Genomic DNA, 18,106 nt, shown 5'->3' on the forward strand with positions numbered 1-18,106 from the left:
TTTGTTTTACACACGACTTATCGACAGCAAAACACTTTCAAAGTGCTGACCTTTGACAGAGCAGAGAGCCAGAGTATTTAAAACAGTAGAGACTTTCATATTAGATATCACACTTTACGAGTTTTATATGACACTATCTGGACTGGTTAACGCAAATAAAAACAGGTTTGTTTTTTTTTTTTTTATTAGAATTAGGTGATTTCCCACTGTGACTGACTGTCCCTGACTCCCTGCAGTAATACACGTGTCTAACAGCACCGAACCCAGTTTCACATCAGCTGTCAGTCTGGACCACGCTCAGGTCCAGACTGACAGCTGATAAACACAGGGAGCCGAAACACATGTTCGGTGATGTTACCTTGGATGACAGCTTTCAGGATGTAGTTGCCAGGCTGTAACGACACCAGCGGGCCTTTATGAATCACTCTCCCCTGCAAAAATAAAAGCCCATCAATTATGTCAATATGTGCAAAGCAAACTATTTACAACCTATCACCAGGACGGCATTATTATAAACATTAATATACTACATGAATCATCTTGCTGGCATATCTATTCAGTATGTGGGTACATTTTTCTCTATGCAAATTCGAATTCTTTTACAAATAAATTCCTAGTTGACTCTCGCAGAAACATCCATAACTAAAATAACTTTAAGTCCCTGATTTTTGTGTCGGTGACAGTGTAAGCAGCGCTCTGACAGTGTGGCATTTATCTTGAAAGATTCCCTTTGCTCGTCTGTATTAAATTTCCGTGCCACGCTGAAAACATGGCACACAGGTGGGACGTTAATTTAACTGAAGCAAAGTGAGTTGTTGGTATTTTTAGTAGAAAATGAATCTCAGGTGCTGGGAGAACTTCACATTTAGGGTTCATAAATACAGAAAGCAGTCTTAGTGTGGGGAGCAGCAGGGAGCGGATCCGTAAATTTATAGATAAGAATTTCACGCTCCAAACCTAAAGCAAACCCTACTCAGCGGCTTAAAGGCCTATTTTCTGTTAAAACCTCTGACAGCAGCATTTTGAATGAGCTGTAACTGATTTACAGACTTTTTGAGAAGATCTGTATAGGAATAGGGCTATTCAGTAGATGAGCATACTTAGAATAAAAGCTTCTCTGTAGCCCTGGGAGGGAATAAAAGCATAGCCTTGGAAATTCTGTTTAATTGTAAAGAGGATGTTCTTTAAACGTGGCTGGAAATTTCAATCAGAGCCGACGGTAACATCCACACTTCATTTCGGATCCGAAGAGTACAGTGCAGTAACAGAAAAAAGAAAAGACCGCTCTAAACACACCTCGACTGTTTTGTTGGAGTACTCATTGTTCATTTTGATGAGGGAGATGGGAATCCTGGACAGGTGTGCTGGTCCCAGCGTGCTTGGCCCTGCCCTCTTCGTCAGCACAACGACCGGCATGGCGACTTGGGGACATAGGAGATATTATTATTCATCACGTAACAAGTTCAGAACCAAAAATCAAGGAGACAGAAGAGTACTATCCAATTATTCTCTGTGGATGTGTTGATACTGTGTGTGTGTGTGTGTGTCACATGTTGTTATATTGTGTTATTATGGCTAGCATAGTTTTTCTTGGTTTTTTTCAACTTGGACTACAGGTTTGCCCAGGTGTGACGCATTCCCAGGCTCCAACATCCAAGGTAAATGAAACACAGCAGAAGACACAGGACACACAACTGCTGGCAGACGCTGATCTAACCCAGGATCTCTGGTTTACAGTTTAGTGTAACTTTACTCAGGCTCATTACCAGGATAAAACCTCTGACAGGAGACACCAGATCCATGTCGACAGCACAGCGGGAGGGTTAAAGTCTTTAAGGCTTTTCAGAGTGAAACCCAGGACCGTGTTGGCCATGTTCCCAGCAGGTAGCACGTTGCTTCCTGTCAGAGCTCATTAGTTTGATTGCAGGCAGACTTGACTGGTGAGTCCCTCTGTGGTACCTTGCTGACCGAGAACGGCGGCGCAGGAAAAGCCTGCAAGGCAGACGAGCTGCTCATTCGACCGCACAGTCACCCGCTCAGCCAGGCAGAAACCCCAGTCAGAAAAAAACTAGAATCAAATGAACCTTCTGGTTCAGACCCGAGGGAAGGAGCCAGGGGCCTCAATTAGAGCAGGATGAGTGATTCATTCAGCTCAGACTCACTCAGTCAGCCTGTCTGCTCCCCTAAACACCACAAACCTCTGAGGCTGCAGGTTTACAGACTCACCTATACCCAAAGTCCACCAGCCAGGACACTGGAGTCTCAGCTCAGAGAGGTTTCAACTGCTGAAACACCAAAATGAGTTACTTTGGTGTCCGTGATTTATGCAGATAAAAGCATAACAATGGTTATGCTGAAAGCACTTTGCAATAAAAGGGGACCCCAAGGGTCAGACCTTAAGTCTGATTTTGTCCACGTTTACTCAACAACAGTGATAGTCATGTCACGATAACCATCACCCAAATATATAGAAGGCCAAAATCCAAACTGCTGCTTCTAGCAGTAACGTTAGCTCAGAGCCCAATAGAAACCTGTTTGACTTTTCTTTTATTGGATAAAAGCTCAAATAGAAGCAGGGAGACAGTCGGTTCTGTCAGATTTTCTGACAAAAGAAATAAAGTTAGAAAAGTAGGAAAACTGGGTTTCAACAAACTAATGTAAATGTTTAACTCTGGGAGTAAAACCCCAGGATGAAGAATCAATTCTTCTAAAACAGAGCTGCCTTGGCTTCATGCACAATGCAAGGGGGAAAGTGGGAAGAGCTATAAAAACTTTATGTACCAGTAATGACATGGCAAAGCTTTGAATGGTAAGATGGTAAATAAGTGATTGTTTCTAACAACCTTTGGACTTACATTGGATTCAGTTCTAAACCGAATATCACCCTGTGGAGTTTCCATCAAGTGGTACTCACTATAACATACTGTGTAGATCATTGTTTGGACCTGCAGAACCTCATCTGTGCAGGCAGCGAGCTGAACGTTTTTTTTTTTTTTGTTAGTTCACTAAAGGGATGGAGCAGACTAGGCTGATACTCAGAGCCCCCCACTCCACAGAGCAGCAGCTTATCAGAGACCACCAGTCGGCTGTAAGCGGTTGGCTGATCCCTGCAGTGGGACAGCAGCTGATCCCTGCCACATGTCGGCCGGACCACCCCTGTTCCTCCAAGTGTCACTGAAATCCAGCAGTCAGCTGCTCTGGGACCCTCATTAACTCACAGGGTAAGTCGAGTGCATCCCAGACCCATTGTTCGTGAGGAACCGAAAGGCTGAGAGGGACACAGCAGAAGATCTCCAAACAGCAGCCCAGTACAGCAGTCAGGACCGCACACCAGACACCACTGAGGAGGTGAGGACAAGCGATGGCTGCACAGACTGAAATGCTACTGAGCTGTTTGTGTCAGCGTGACCTGCTGAAGCATCACTGAGCTAAACACAGCACCGCAGCCAGAGCAGTCACACCTAACACTGCATTCATTTGTCAGTTTTATTTAAGAATACTGCCACACACTGCAGAAAGACCCAGCCCATTAAACGATCAGTCAAATAGAGGAAAATTAACCAACACTTCCTTAAAAGCTGCAAGACAATTGAGACTTCAACCAACTATAGCCCACACTTTTAAAACAATCTATGAAATGTTCAGGCTATTAAATCATTGCAAAGTGAAAGTCTTTAGGTTTGGACTGAACAAGACACCTTTAACATCTTTTCACAGCCGTCTAATGTTTTAGAAACCAAACAGTGAATTAAATGAGAATCAGCAGGTGAATCAGGAATGAAAGTAACTGTTACACTCCTTCAGTATTCATTAAAACATTTATATTGCACAACATATTGCATGTGCTGTTTTCTTCTCTACCAGCCTAAAATATCTTAGCTGTGTGATGTACTGGCCAGGTTTCCATCCAACTGTATCACGAAAAAAGTGATTTGGGTTCCCGTCCAATTTTAACCATGTGGATAAACACAACGGAAACACGGCATTTATGTGTGTTTGACATATTAAGTCAGTTATGTGTCATCAGTCAGCAGATTCACAGGGTAACCAGAGTTAATGTACTGTACCCTGACTCCCACCATCCACCGAGAGACACGCCGAGCTCTAAGCTCACGTTTAATTGAGGTTTCACAATCTCCAATTTTCCAAAGTACACATTAATTATGCACACACACAGCTCAGTGGTGGCTGCAACCTAAAGGTTCATTTTCTACAACATAAAACCTCCAGCTGCCACAGGCACATGCTCCAGCAGTTTCTCCCATTGAAAAATAAAAAAAAGAAGTCACACAGCTCAGCAGGTGATTTCAGGGTTTTTTTTTGTTTTTTTTTTTATCAGGTCAGGAGCAGCTTGCGAGTGCAGAGCGGAGGCAACGTGTCGAGGGAGGGCAGGTCTGTGGCACTCAAAGAAGCCCATTTATTAAAAACCATTTAAAAAAAAAGAGGTGCAGGCTCTCTGTGGACGAGAACAGAAAGAACAGACAGACCCGGATGCAATTTAAATACTCTCACATCTGCACTACACCTGCTAAAGAAAAAAAATAAATAAATACAAGGATATTTTATTTTATTTATTATTTATTTATTTTTATATTTATTTTTTAAAAAGCCAAAGGTTTGCTGCTTCAGAGTGAAATGTGGAAGCTGAAAGATGCTGCACTAGGCGACAAACCTGCAGCTCTTAAGCCTTTCAGCTCCTAGTTTTTAAAGGAACATTTGTGTTTTTCTGTTTCAGCACATCCAGGAGCTACAGAGCCAGATCATCAGGAGTAGATGGAAAACAAACCCGGAGCTTAAAACAGACTCAATACTGGACACAGATTCATCCTGTGGGCAAAAACAATAAAAAAGAAAGAAGAAAAAAAATCTTCTGAAGGTTGAAATTTGATGTGTTATATATGCACATCACAGTGACGGAAAGTTTTGCATGAGCAGATATTAGCTTATTACACATATTCTGAAATGCGCTCACACCCAGGTGGCAGTTTGTTTTGTACACCTGGCTGAGTGATGCAGTCTAATGCACAGTTTCAGCTGCTCAGAGAGGTGCAAATCAACTGCATGATCATCACGGCAAATGGTATTTAGGATGCAGTGAATTGTATTAAATGACAGGTGTCCCTTATTTTGTTTACCTCAGTTATGTCACAGAGGCTAAATAAACACAATTCAACAGCAGCACAAACTACAGCCTCCAAGCCAAGGTGAAGATTATCCCCCTGATGGAGAAGGATTTACTGGAGAAGACTGGCTTAGCATGACTTAACTGACCACAGACTTTATGTTGGTGGATCAGTAACTGAGAACTGAACCTCAAGTCTTGAATGGAGACTAGAATAAACTAATTTTTCCTTTTCATGTTGTTTTATCTGATTATTTCAGGAAAGCTAAAGGAGGCACAGCGACACACTGTCTGTGCAGTGGAGATACGTTTTCATCCAGGCATCCTCACAAATCATCTGTCTTATCTCGTGACCCCCAGGTGCAAAACACAGATCTAAGAGGTTTATTTCCACACAGACTGGAGGCGTTTCCGCCACAGTGGGAATCAAACAAAACCTCCCAGACACCAGAAAGAAACCTTTCACCAGCAGCAGCTGATAAGAAGCAGCTGATACAGATTCAACAATACAAACATCTCTGCTGCACAGGGAGGAACAGGACTGCAGTTAGTGTTTCATTACACCTACAGAATAAACAACACGCTGATGACTTGAGCTATTTTGACGTTTGGGTCAGTGGGTCACCAGAATCATTACAGCACAACATCAGGAGAATAATTATTTATGAAAGACCAAAACGATGGTCGAATATGAATTTGAAGCTACTGGACAGTCTAAGGCTCCTTTCTACAGACACCACTGTGCAGCAGACTTCAACACACGGGTAAATCAAGATGAGACGGTCACGGTGTATAGTCAGGTGATCAATTGACGGTGCCACAAATATTACAGACTACATGCTGGACCCAGACCATGCCTGAAAATGAAGGCTGGAAAACATGGCGGTGGCACCTCAGCTCATCTTCATTCCTTTCTGAAACAAGCACATGGTCGTTTTTCAACTCGAAAAATAAGTAAAACAAAGTGAAATAAGAAGTTAAAAAGTTGAGCTTCACTATTCTCTTCAAAAATTAACAAGTTAGTATAACTTAACAAGCTAACAAATGTTTTCATTACAAACTAATCCTCCAGTTACTTTCCTGATTAACTGATAAATCAGTTTCTACACAAAATGCCAAGAAATGGTACAAACATCCACCTCAGGTTTTCTCAGCATCAGATGTAGTTTTGACCAAAACAAAGATATTCAGAAGAGACAGTGATATAAACAAGGAGCTGACTGACTGTTTGTTGCAGGCTGTTACTGTCTGCTGTCGACGTAGGCCTGTCTACTGATGGTCAAACTCATCTTTCAGCTGCTCAGAATTTATCTGCTCTAAATAATTGCTGCAAAGCAAAAGTACGATATACCATGTGTAAAAAAAATCTGTTTGAATGTGGGAAAATTGAAGTCAACTGATGTGTCTGTTTCTTCAGGGCTTTTTTGCAGAATGTGAGGTGTACTTTTACTGGCAATCATTTCTGGCACAATGAACAAAAAATATAACACTTCAACAGGCTTAATTGGTACTTTCATCCTCGTTCTGCGGCACCCTTCAGCGGCAGAAAAACATCTGCAGAGTTTAAACCTTAAAAATGCAAGTCACCGTGAGATAACTCTGACACAACAGCTTCATACGTGTTGAGGTTACACCGATTTTGTCCCGTTTTTATAGGTTTTTTCATGACAGTTAAAAATATGAGTTAACTAAAAGACTTAGGACGAGATGCTCACTGCAGGCCCAACAGTGACTGGCTTTATTGTTTTAATCAAGATGGTTCGAAGTTTTAATGAGCTCCTATAGAAATCTCACCTCGCTGACAAAAAACTAAATCTCCCAATTTTGACAGAGCCACTCGGGACCAAAGCTATCAGGTAAGATGACAGAATCTGCAGGTATGTAATTACTGCATCACAGCAGATGACAGCTTAATAATATCATTTAAATAATCAGAGGTATTTGTAGGTGTAAAAAAAACCAAACAAAGATGTAAGGTAACAAGAAAATTGTGTTTTGTTAGAGAAATGACAGCCCATTATAGTAAGAAAGTAGATAAAGGCTGAAAACAAATTTCAGGAATGAATTTAACACACATCATAATTAATTACCTCTTGTAAATTCTCCAAAAAGGCAGCAAGGGCAGTCACTTGGAAAGGGTAAAAATCATTGAGGAGTGGTGCATTTACTTGCAGTCGCTTGATAAATTCATAATAATGCACTTTTCCATAGCAGAGGTTTCACAATAAAAGCCTGCCAAGAAAAGGCTGTGTCCTTTAGGCCTTTATTGTGAAACCTGCAGAAATGGCGTTTGTCCATATCTCGTGCAGGTATAAATGTGATTTACAGCTACAGAGAGTATCAAATCACTTTCCTTGCAGATGTCTGAAGATGTTTAGACGATATAGATGCCAGTAATTCAAAGAAGAGCATGGAAACAACTAAGCCATATGCTGCTGTTTTATTCAGGCAACTCTGCCAAATGTCCACAAACTGTAAATCAGTGCGTTAGCACTTAAGTGTCTTTGAGCCTTTTAGCAACAATCAGCATCAATTAAAATTACAGCAGACCAGAAAACATAATCTTTTACTAAACATGTATTTTAAAGAGGTGTCTGTCTCTAAAACAAGCCCAGTTCTTGCTGTTGAAGCAAATAAAGCCATTGTGTTGGGTGGGCTGCTTCAAGCGCTGATGGTCGCCTAAATCGTTTTTATATTACACACATATTTTGTTGCTTTACAAATGATCAGTAACTCAATGTCTCTGATCTCCTCGCTGTAGAAGCTGTCATGTTTTGTTTTCTAAGACTTCTGTGTCAAAACTCAAAAATCACACAGCAGTAGATGTGAACTAATCTATCCTGTCAAATTACAGCCAATCAGGAGGGAGAGAGGCGGAGGGGAAAACAAACATGTCAGACAGAGTGACGGCCGTGTCGAGGCGCTGCCTTGCGGGGTGTTTCCCCCTTCTCTGACAAACAGCCACTGTTTGTCAAAATCACAAACTGTCCTCGCTGTGCATTCAGCCAGCACCAGAGCATCTGCCGAGAACAAACCTTACTTGCTCCACATTTACATAATTTTTTTGTCTCTTTCGCTTTTTGTGGGGATGAGAAAGAACTAGAGAGGCCAGGAGTAACAAAAAAAGAAAAAGAAAACCAGCTCTGAGAGCAGATCTGCACAGGGTTGCCCCCAATCTAAGTGAGCTGTGCCGTGTTATCGCATGAAGAATCAACAGCACTTCATCTACCACATCACGACGACTTCCTGTTGTGTCCGCCTCATTCTGCCTTATACCAAAATCAGCAGATCTTCATGTATCGCTACACAGCCATCAACATGTTTCGCTATTTCAGGATCTTTGACTGCTTTCTGTGTAAAACTGACAGAACATATTGTGCAGGTATGGCAGTCTCATTCTGTTCTTAGCCTCTTCAGCAGACAGTCACTCAGAGTCTGGATTCTCTTCTTTTACTCCAAGCAACAATTTTTCAGGTGAAAAGCATGGCAGGTGATCTCTAATGCAGTAGCCACTGAGGCAAAGAGAAGAAACACCAGGGTGCCACAGCCAGATGAAAGTCCAGTGTCCTCACCCCCTCATACAGCTGTCCAGCAGGAGGTCGCTGGGGTCACGCACTGTGATCCATCCCACAGCGAGCGGCCGCCGCTTCAAAAGCGCGAGGGAGCGCTGGTCTTTTAACTCTCCCAGGCAGGTGGAGACAGGATGAGTGAGCTCCTCGGGGCTCATAAATATTCATCTGCAGCTCCACGCAGGAGACGCGGTGAAGAGGAGAATGCTGGAGCCGAACGATCGCTCGACTGAGACAAAGGTTGATTAGTAACATAAGGCGACTCTTCACTACAGCATCTCACTGCCCTTTAGTACAGAGCTTCCTAAGGAAAGAGGTTTGCAACGGTGCTGAGCTGTAGCCGTACTTTAACTTTTTCCAGTCTTTGTGATGTGTTGCAGTGAATGTGAACGTAGCTTCGCACATTAATATCAGTATAGTTCATAAAATTGTAAGTTTCACCTATTTCTTTTCCTGCCTCTTTTCATTAAGCCTCATTTCAGATTCATCGGTTTATCCATCCAAACAAGTCTCAGTCACGCGACATCTGGTTAAAGTAGGAACACTGAGTTCATTAGAGACCAGTACAGTATAGAAATGCTCGTGTTCAATTTATGGCTCAGGAAACACTAAAATCCCTGTCCATGCATAAAACTAGACATATCTTAGCAATAAGGCAACTGCACTATCTACAGTAACTTACAGGCTGAGTACAACAGCTTGCATTAATAGGCTGTTACGTTATATTTTATTTACCTCAGTGATTATGTCAGCTCCATTCTCGCAGTAATGCTGCAGATATTATTATTTATTCAACAAAACCAAAAAGCTTCCTGTAATAAGCCACTTAACAAGGCAGAAAAAGTATATTGTGATTCTCCAGAGGACATAATATTTGGACTCTAGCTGAAAATGAAATTGCAGCCACAGCTTTGAAGCTGCTGGACTCATCCTGGACTCAGCTGTTTTGCTTCACTACTGTCAGTCTGTGTGCACAAAAGCACTTAGGTTAACAAGGCTACAATAAAAGCACAATGTCAGAGCAGATCATTTAAATAATTAATGGAGTTACTGTTGATGTGCATATGCATAAATTTCACGGAGTGCCGCTCCCAACGTGCCCCTTCCTTAGGATTGATCCTGTTGCTGTTTGATGGTCACATAGATTTCTTAAAGTCGAAGAAAAGGAGTTATTTTCTTCATTTGTTTGGGCAGGGTCAGAAAATGTACGAAAGCGGATGTTGCAACCAGAAATGTGAGAGTTGCAACAGCTGAGGTCCAGCAGGTTATTGTTTGGATGTCAGGAGTTAGAGCTCAGCTCCAGAGGGCTCTGGAAGAGTCTTACAGGGGCTGATACACAGGCAGTTTATCAAAAATGAAAGCCGGAACCAGTAAATCAAATGAATGTAAGCAAAACTCTGGAGTCTGTTATCAAAGACTGAGGAATTCTGTATTTTTAGGTATCCTACACTTCCCATAATGCTGCATGTGAAGGGTTTTTGTTAGACCCTCCCTCCTGATGAAAATCCATGTGAAAGTTCTGCAACTTAAGTTTTTCATGCAGGTTTTCTGGTTTAAACTAAAACAGTTTTCCAACTTGGCGTCATTCCTTCGTTGGATTAACCAGACAGCACCACAATAAAACATCAGCAGTAAAACAACAGCAAACCTGTTTCCTGACACAGTTACAGACTATATGCAGAAAAGAAGTGAAAAATAAATAAATAAATAGGCCCATCATCGCTAAAACTGCTGCATCTAACAGTGATGATGCTCTGAGCTCCCAATTCCTGCATTACCTGCAGTAATAACAAACAGGTCAGGGGTCAGAGGTCACAGGTCCTAACACTAAACACTGAATCACTGTATACAGCATATCCCTCTAAAAACTACAGGTGCGTTTGCAAAACGTCTCACCGGTAACTTTGCTTCAGAAACCTGTCGGCTAACGTTACTGCTGGAGCTAACGCTAGCTGTTAGCAGGCTAGCCCGCTAGCCAACATTAGCAAACACCACCGAGTAGCTTGACGAGCCTCTTTTTTAACTACCTAAATAATCAGAAACACTTATATCTACACGTCAAACTCGCTGTACACAATGTTCAAGTGTGTTAAGGCAGAAAGAAAACTGTATGAATGTATAGCGTGAGAGATTATTCTGTTCATTCCTATAATACAGCGTTAAGCCAAATTCCATTCCAAAAATCTTCAATTTAAAATTTTATCAATTTTCTGAAACCGTACACAAAAGACAGAAGAAAACATACAACTTTTTATCAACATGCAGACTTTCTTGGCGAATTCGGCAGCCAACAAACACATAATGCCCCACATAATTTAAATAATATTTCAACTTTCCCTGCGTTGCAAGCGGCAGAAATTAGCATGATTTTTGCAGCTAGCTAAAGTGTCAGAACCAACAAATACATATTTAAATTCGCGAAATTATTTAGATGAGAATCCCGTGTTGCACCAGGATTAAGCCGAACTTTAGCGTGGATTGTACAGATTTGTATAATGTCTAAACCCATGTCCTGTGTAGCCCATGGTTGTGCAAAAACCTAATACAAACCAAAACATTACGGTTTTTAGGTTGAAGTTAGCCAGAAGTGTCAGTGTTACTTCCACAAACAAATAAACAGTATAAATACAGTGTAAAGACCAAGTGTAACATGTCTACACTTATCAGTCACAAAACACAAAACATTTGACGCAATAAATGAAAATAAACTCACGACTGCAGCTTCGACTGCCTTCCCTCGCTTGGTTTCGAACTATGCGCATGCGTGTTAGGAAGCCCGTCAGAGCAGAGCGACTGGCTGCATTAAAATGAATGGGGATAATAAAATAATACATAAAACAATATCAAACTAAAAATGGAAATCTTAAAATTAGAAATGACAATTTTTAAATAGAAACTTGATATTGTAACAAATCCCCAAATGATAATACAATGAAAACATTTCTTATCTCATGACTACACTGAAGGCGGCCTCACCACGGGCCCACTCAGCTTTGTGTGACAGCAGTTTGTGTTGTGGCTGTCAGTGAGGAGCTGGAGTTGCAGAGAGGAGGTGCGATGCTGGCGTTAGGCTGGTCAATCTGCCAGCCTTCAGACTCCAACAGCGGCCATTGGAAGTGACAGCAGACGACTGAGGCCTTCACACTCTGTGACTCTGTCCCCCTGGTGTGTTTGGAGTCATTTCTGCAGTGTTTCCTCCTGTCAGAAGTCAAAATAATCTTAAAAGATGAAGCACAGATGCCGCTGGCATCAGAAACTTGTGCTGGGAGGGTCTTTGTTCTTTTTAGCACCACTGAGTGTCTGTGTCATTTTGCTGTCTTCATATGACAGTGATCACCTGGATATTTTCAGTGACATCAAGAGAATAAATACAGTATTTGTTTGCCACATTGCTGATAAAAATCATAATAGGCTTTTCTCAGCCATGACCCTAGCATCCAAAGTCAGTATTAGTGGAATATAAATATTACAAATACTGTTATTTTTAAATGAACTGACACTAAAGGTCCTGTGTGTTAAAACAAACATATCCTCTCTGGGAAATTACAGTTTCTACATTAACTGAGTACAACCGTTTTCGTCATTGAACAACCGTCACCATTATTTTGTGTTTCATGCTCACAGTAAAGTCACACTGTGAATATGGTTGGATTTATGAAGCAAACCTAAAAGCTGTCTGTACTAATCACCTTACACGCCAGAACAAAATAATTGTGGCTCTCCAGAGGAACAACATTTGGACTGATGCTTAAAATAGAGTAAAAGTGTGATGAAAGATTTGATGGTGCTGGACTCATCCTGATCCCAGCGTGTTTTCACTGCAGATTACCTGTTTGCTATGCAGGTTAATCAGTCTACCGCACATACAGAAGATTTAAATAATTCATAAAGTTACAGGTGCTGTAATTTGGATGCAGCTCCTTTCTCAATTGTATTGATCCTGCTGCTGTTTGTAGACCACAGGGATTTAATAGAGTCAAAGAAAAGGAGTCACAGAGTTATATTAGTTTGGTGCAAGCTTGTATCCCAGCATACATTTCACATCAACCAGCAGCGATGGTGCCTTGTTGTAATAATCAATACTACAGTCATTATTTTGCCACTAGATTTGATTTTAATTAACTGTTGCAACATGTGGTTGTTTACCAAAACACCACCTAGTTGAACATTAGCACTTCTAGTCTGGTGAGACCAGACATGCAGCATCACAGTTTTAAGTAAAACATATCATTTCTATTTCCAAAACTGGGAACATCTTTTCTCAAGGTAATGCTGAAAAATCAGTCCATGGATTTTTTAGTTATAGGGTAGACTGATGTGACTGGTTAGCATCAGGATGTCCCAGTAAATCCCTAAAAGCTTCCAGGAAATCAAAGATGTCTCAGCGAAGGTTTAAAGCCCTGCTAACAGATTTACAAAGACCCAATAGCACCATATTATTCCTTTAGAACGCTTCATTTCCAGATTCCCTTCCAAAAAAAAAAGCTTCCAAAGTTAAAAAACAAAATAAATCCTACAACACCCAGGATGCATTGCACCCAAAGTTTGACTTTATCATGTTCTATACTCAGAAATGCCTTCCGTCTTTGCCCTAGCCTGTGGCGCATGTTGCTTGTGATCATAGAAAAATGACACTGCACAGGAGGAAAAGCCAGGAGTTCACCAAACTCACTAGAAATCATCCTCTGATGAGAGAACGAACAGTCAGAGTGAACTTCGTGTCAAACTGTCAAGTGGTTATTGAAATGTGTTTCTGCAGCTCAGTCTGGATTAATCAGCATCATTATGGTCTGGGCAGAAACAACAACTTCCCTCCTGTCAAACAGCCGCTCTGCTCTGAGCTATCACCTGTGTCACATCCATGCTACATTATAGATGGAAAACTCAGAAGCCTTTACAACCAGATTACTGACTGTTTCATTAAATTGAAAAATGCCAAACACTCACAGAGCCAGTGATAGAGAGCATAATTCTGCTGCTGTATTAGCAGGAGGCTCATTACTCAGCACTAATGAGTTTCTCCTGCAGAGACACATCACAGCAGCAGGCCTGAGGTTCTGTTCCTGCTTTATGTTTCTAATCAACTTTCCTCTTCTGTGAAGAATATCCCCAATAAACTACATACATGAAGCTGTCTTCCAGATGGAAAACAACAACTTCCTTATTGTCCTATTTGGCCCCGGTGCAGCCAAGGAGTGGGGGGTCATTAGCTGGTCTTGATGGATACTGCTGACGCTGACATCAGGAATCTGACCCCAGCTGTCCACCGGATGAGGTTTTCTTGCATCTTCACCAGGGTTTTAAGTGTAAGCTACTGATAGGAGCTTCCTGTGCCGCTCCTGGGCTAAGTGTCGGCCATAACTTTGGGTTTAGCCCCTGTCACCACACTCTGTTGTTTTCCAACAAAACTCAGGAACTGGGCCTGGTTCTCAAGGAGCTGTTGCATTTATTTTAAGTGTAGATCCTAATGTCCTGGGTGCAGCCACAGCATCTCTTTAAACTCTGTGCTATGATGCACGTCTCTGGTCAAAAAGCACCAGGGAGACAGTCTTTACTATCACATCTAAACAATTCTGCTTTAATTAACTGTAATCTAATCTCTCTTAATCTAATCTCTCATAATCAGAAAGATGAGAAGGCAGAGGATTTTTGTCAACAATCATAAATAATCTTATGAAAATAACCAGGAGGTCAGAGTCGGGCTGAGAGGGTGTGGGAGTCAGCCGGCAGCAACAGACAGATAACACAAAAACATGACCATAAATCCTGACGCCAACCTCCCAGAAGCCTCGGGGCCCAGTCAGAGGAGGAGGAAGAGGAAGATGGCGGGGAGGTGATTTACTCGTCCTGTCCGACCCCTCGGATGAGTGCCATCATCTCTGTGAGGTTCGGGTCGCACCCCGAGGAGGACCGGTGTTATATGGCGTCGCTGCAGACAGAGCACCGAGGGCACAGCCCCCTGTGATCCATACTAAAACAAAACCTGAGCCGTTTGCTCTGTGGCCACAGCTGTTCATTAAACTGACATCAGCCCAGCATAAAAACAACACAGTCCACATTCATGCCAACAAGTTCTCGCTGAAGGACTGGACTTAGCCCAAACATACCCCTTGATAACTCCAAAATCCATACAGAGGTACAGTCTGATCAAATGATCCTGATGATGTGAGTTAGGATTATTCCACATTAGGAGACTAATTGAGACTCAGCAGGTGATAATCAGAAATATTTCTGCCCCTTTTGGAGCAGTAAAACCACTATCCAAAGAAAAAAAAAGTGTAATGTTTTAATTTTAAACCCTGAAGCCCGAGGCAATTTTTGGAGTTTCCGCCTCAAAAACCATAACCAGAATTCAATCAGTAACAGCTCTCCAACTGAGGAGTTACATTTGGGAGAATGTTGAAATCCAATAAGCCTCTCTGTCTCCAGCACCAAGCCAGTGAGGTCTAAAAAACTAAAAACTAAAACAAAAAAAGAAAAATCAAATTCTAACTTCCACCTAATCAAAAGTCTAAATTAGAGAGTGTAAAACAATTATCGCAACAAGGTGAAGAGAGACACGTGTGAAAGAGGTGTCAGGAGTGTTACTGAAAATACGTGCACGTGCACCAGGACCTCACGGAGCACGGGAACCATCAGCCGGGCCTCACCGAAACCTTCAAATTAAACGACACCTCTCAGCATCCATCAGGTCGCAGTTAAATGACAGGTACAGCCTGGTGCCTGGACTGGAAATGGTTAATCAGTTTTATTATCAGCCTTGTGTTGCACCCTCAACCACTTGTCAGGTTCCCATATGAACTTTCTATTTCTACTGGCTATTAACAAGTAATTTACTTAAGTAGTTTTTAATGTACTGTGGTCAGAGACAAAACCCACAGTTAATCTGACGCTTCAGTATCGTCTGAATGAATCCAGCCATGTGGGTATTTTCCTAAATGAGTTACAGTCTTTTTAGTAGAGATTGTGTTTTTTTCCTTTAACTGTGTTTCTTTGTCGAGTTGCAGCGGAGGGGATATTCACAGAAAGGTAAAAGTTAAAAGACTCTCTTTGGAAGACATCCACTTGATTTGTCGGCTGTCCGCACCTCTAACGAACTTCTTATTTATTATTTTTTGCTCAGAACAACAACCGTGGGTTTGGTTCTCCATCACCTACAGTGGAAGTGCTGATATTTTTTTTGTGGCCTGGTTCTGATGAAAAGTTGTGTCAGAGTCTAGTTCTCAGTCACGACTGACATCCATCAGTGGAACGAGCCTCAAGTGGAGGTAATTGATCACAGCATTAATACATAAGTTAACAGTGAAATTGCAAATAACATTTTTACGGAGTTAATTGCCACGGGCTGAGAGAAAGAGACTGCAGCGGTGGATCATTTCCTTGATCAATGATAATGTGAAGCAGCACGTCGGGAGTCGGATAACAGCACAACAATGAGGAATGAAGGTGTAGATAATTACAGACACGAGGAGCCGGAGAAGCTCTCATATCTAATCAGGCCGACAGGAACACCAACACAGGGTGCTGAAAAGTTTGGGGAATTAACACACACACACGGAAATCCAAAGCACTAAAACCACATCCATCAATAACCTGCCCAATTAATTATGTGATGTGCAGAAAATGAATTCATATTTCAAAATACGACTTTCCTGCTCTGTCAAATAGGTTAATTTAGACATTTAACATAAATAAATTATGTAACATGATACATAAGTCACTCACTTGGCTTTGGTGAATGTGGTAAAATCCAAATATTTCATGAGGAACATAATGAAGCCTTTGGCTGCAGCTCGTCACAGTCAACACTGTGTAGAAACTACATTTATACGCAACTAACACGCAACAGCAAATATGATTTGCAGGATAAACAATTGTGCTGAGGTTATCAATCCATCATCTAGACCCCCTTAGTCCTAACCAGGGTCCCAGGGATCTGCTGGAGCCTATCCCAGCTCTCTCTGGGTGAAAGGCAGGGGTCCACCCTGGACAGGTCACCAGTCCATCACAGGGCCACATAGAGACAAACAACCTCACACACTCACACTCACTCCTATGGGCAATTTAGAGTCACCAATCAACCTGACATACATGTTTTTGGACTGTGGGAGGAAACCAGAGTACCTGGAGAAAACCCACACAAGCACAGGGAGAACATGCGGACTCCACACAGAAAGGTCCCTGATGGGTTTCAAACCAGGAACCTTCTTGCTGTGAGGCCACAATGCTAACTACTAATCCACCGTGCTGCCCTGAGAGACACATTCATTTCCAAATATCATCAGTCCAGTGACCCCTGAAACATCTCACTGACCAAAAAAAAAAGCAATTTAACCTTATGATGGCACCAAAGTGGCTGCCAACCCAAAATCTGTGCGGCCGAGATATCCTGACATTTAGTTAATGTCATGGGTCAAGTTCCCAAAACACTGCACCCTGTGTGAATAAATGACATTTGGGAGAATTTTGAAATGCAGTAAATCACCAGGACATAGCGAGAGTTAATAAAACTCAAAAACGGAATCACCCTAATCCTGAAGAGTCAGTCACCTCTGTAGCTACTGAACCTGTAAAAACTCTGGAGTAAATTTGATTAGCACTGAGTCGCAGTGTAAAGCAGACCAGAGCCACACGCTGCAATCCAGTTTAACCAGAACGTAAACTGAGTAATCTTTGGAAAGACAGGTGTGCCACGTTCTGCACTTTCCTCAAAATGACGGCAGCAGATACAGCCTGGTGCTGGTGTTCAGTCTTAATCCATATTATATTATCTCAGGTTGAGAAACCCTAAGTTTACTGCTGTGTTAAAGCAAAAAAAACAAGCTCAGACTGTGGTGGAAAGGTAAACGTTAGACAGCTTGTGTAAGTAAGGATGGGAACTTTGACTGTTCATGTGTAATAGCATTTTAAAATCGGGTCCTGACCCTAATTATCTTCGTTACCAAACAGTGGATCAGCAAGTTAGGACGTTTCTGCCATTTGGCCCCAGGGATCTAACCAGGATTCAGATGCTCAGAGTCTGGACACCAGTTTCTTTTCAGAGTTGGGCAGTTTTAATGTGAAAAAATCTCCATATTACAGTTTTAATTAGTGTAATAACAGTTTGCTGATAATGTCTGAGGAGCCGCAGCAGCTGAGGCTACTGTTGCTGCCTGCTTCTCATAATGACACAAACAGACGGGGCTTGTTTGGGCAGCTCCATCATCAGCACCAATATAGAAGCTGCAATATTAGTTCAGTCGTTTAATTAAAGTGTGTGTGTGCGACAGCGACGCTCCTCTCTGTCTGATTAGACTCCGATGTGACGCGTTATTTGTCTGAAAGCTTTTGTTAGTTTGATGTGAAAGATGAAAGCTGCTCACCTCATACAGGATCTCAGTTATCATGCTGCAGCAGCGGAGCTGTGCTAAGAGAG

The 18,106-nt window shown here is 41.9% G+C and overlaps 1 protein-coding gene across 2 annotated transcripts in view; it reads right to left on the reverse strand.

The window, feature by feature from the left end:
- The window catches only part of pot1 (protection of telomeres 1 homolog), a 48,468-nt gene extending 36,985 nt beyond the window's left edge, over window positions 1-11,483 (reverse strand). For both annotated transcript variants that reach the window (XR_003295992.1, XM_026312428.1), the window contains exons 1-3: window positions 11,405-11,483; window positions 1,297-1,421; window positions 359-431 (exon numbers count right to left, since the gene is read on the reverse strand). Coding sequence is in view for 1 of the 2 variants with exons in the window: in XM_026312428.1 (XP_026168213.1) it covers window positions 359-431; window positions 1,297-1,421; window positions 11,405-11,453 (247 nt within the window). In the remaining variant the exon portion in view is untranslated. The remainder of the gene's footprint in view (window positions 1-358; window positions 432-1,296; window positions 1,422-11,404) is intronic.
- Between the last annotated feature and the right edge of the window lie 6,623 nt (window positions 11,484-18,106).

Source organism: Mastacembelus armatus, chromosome 6 (assembly GCF_900324485.2).
Source record: "Mastacembelus armatus chromosome 6, fMasArm1.2, whole genome shotgun sequence".
Lineage (NCBI taxonomy): Eukaryota > Metazoa > Chordata > Actinopteri > Synbranchiformes > Mastacembelidae > Mastacembelus > Mastacembelus armatus.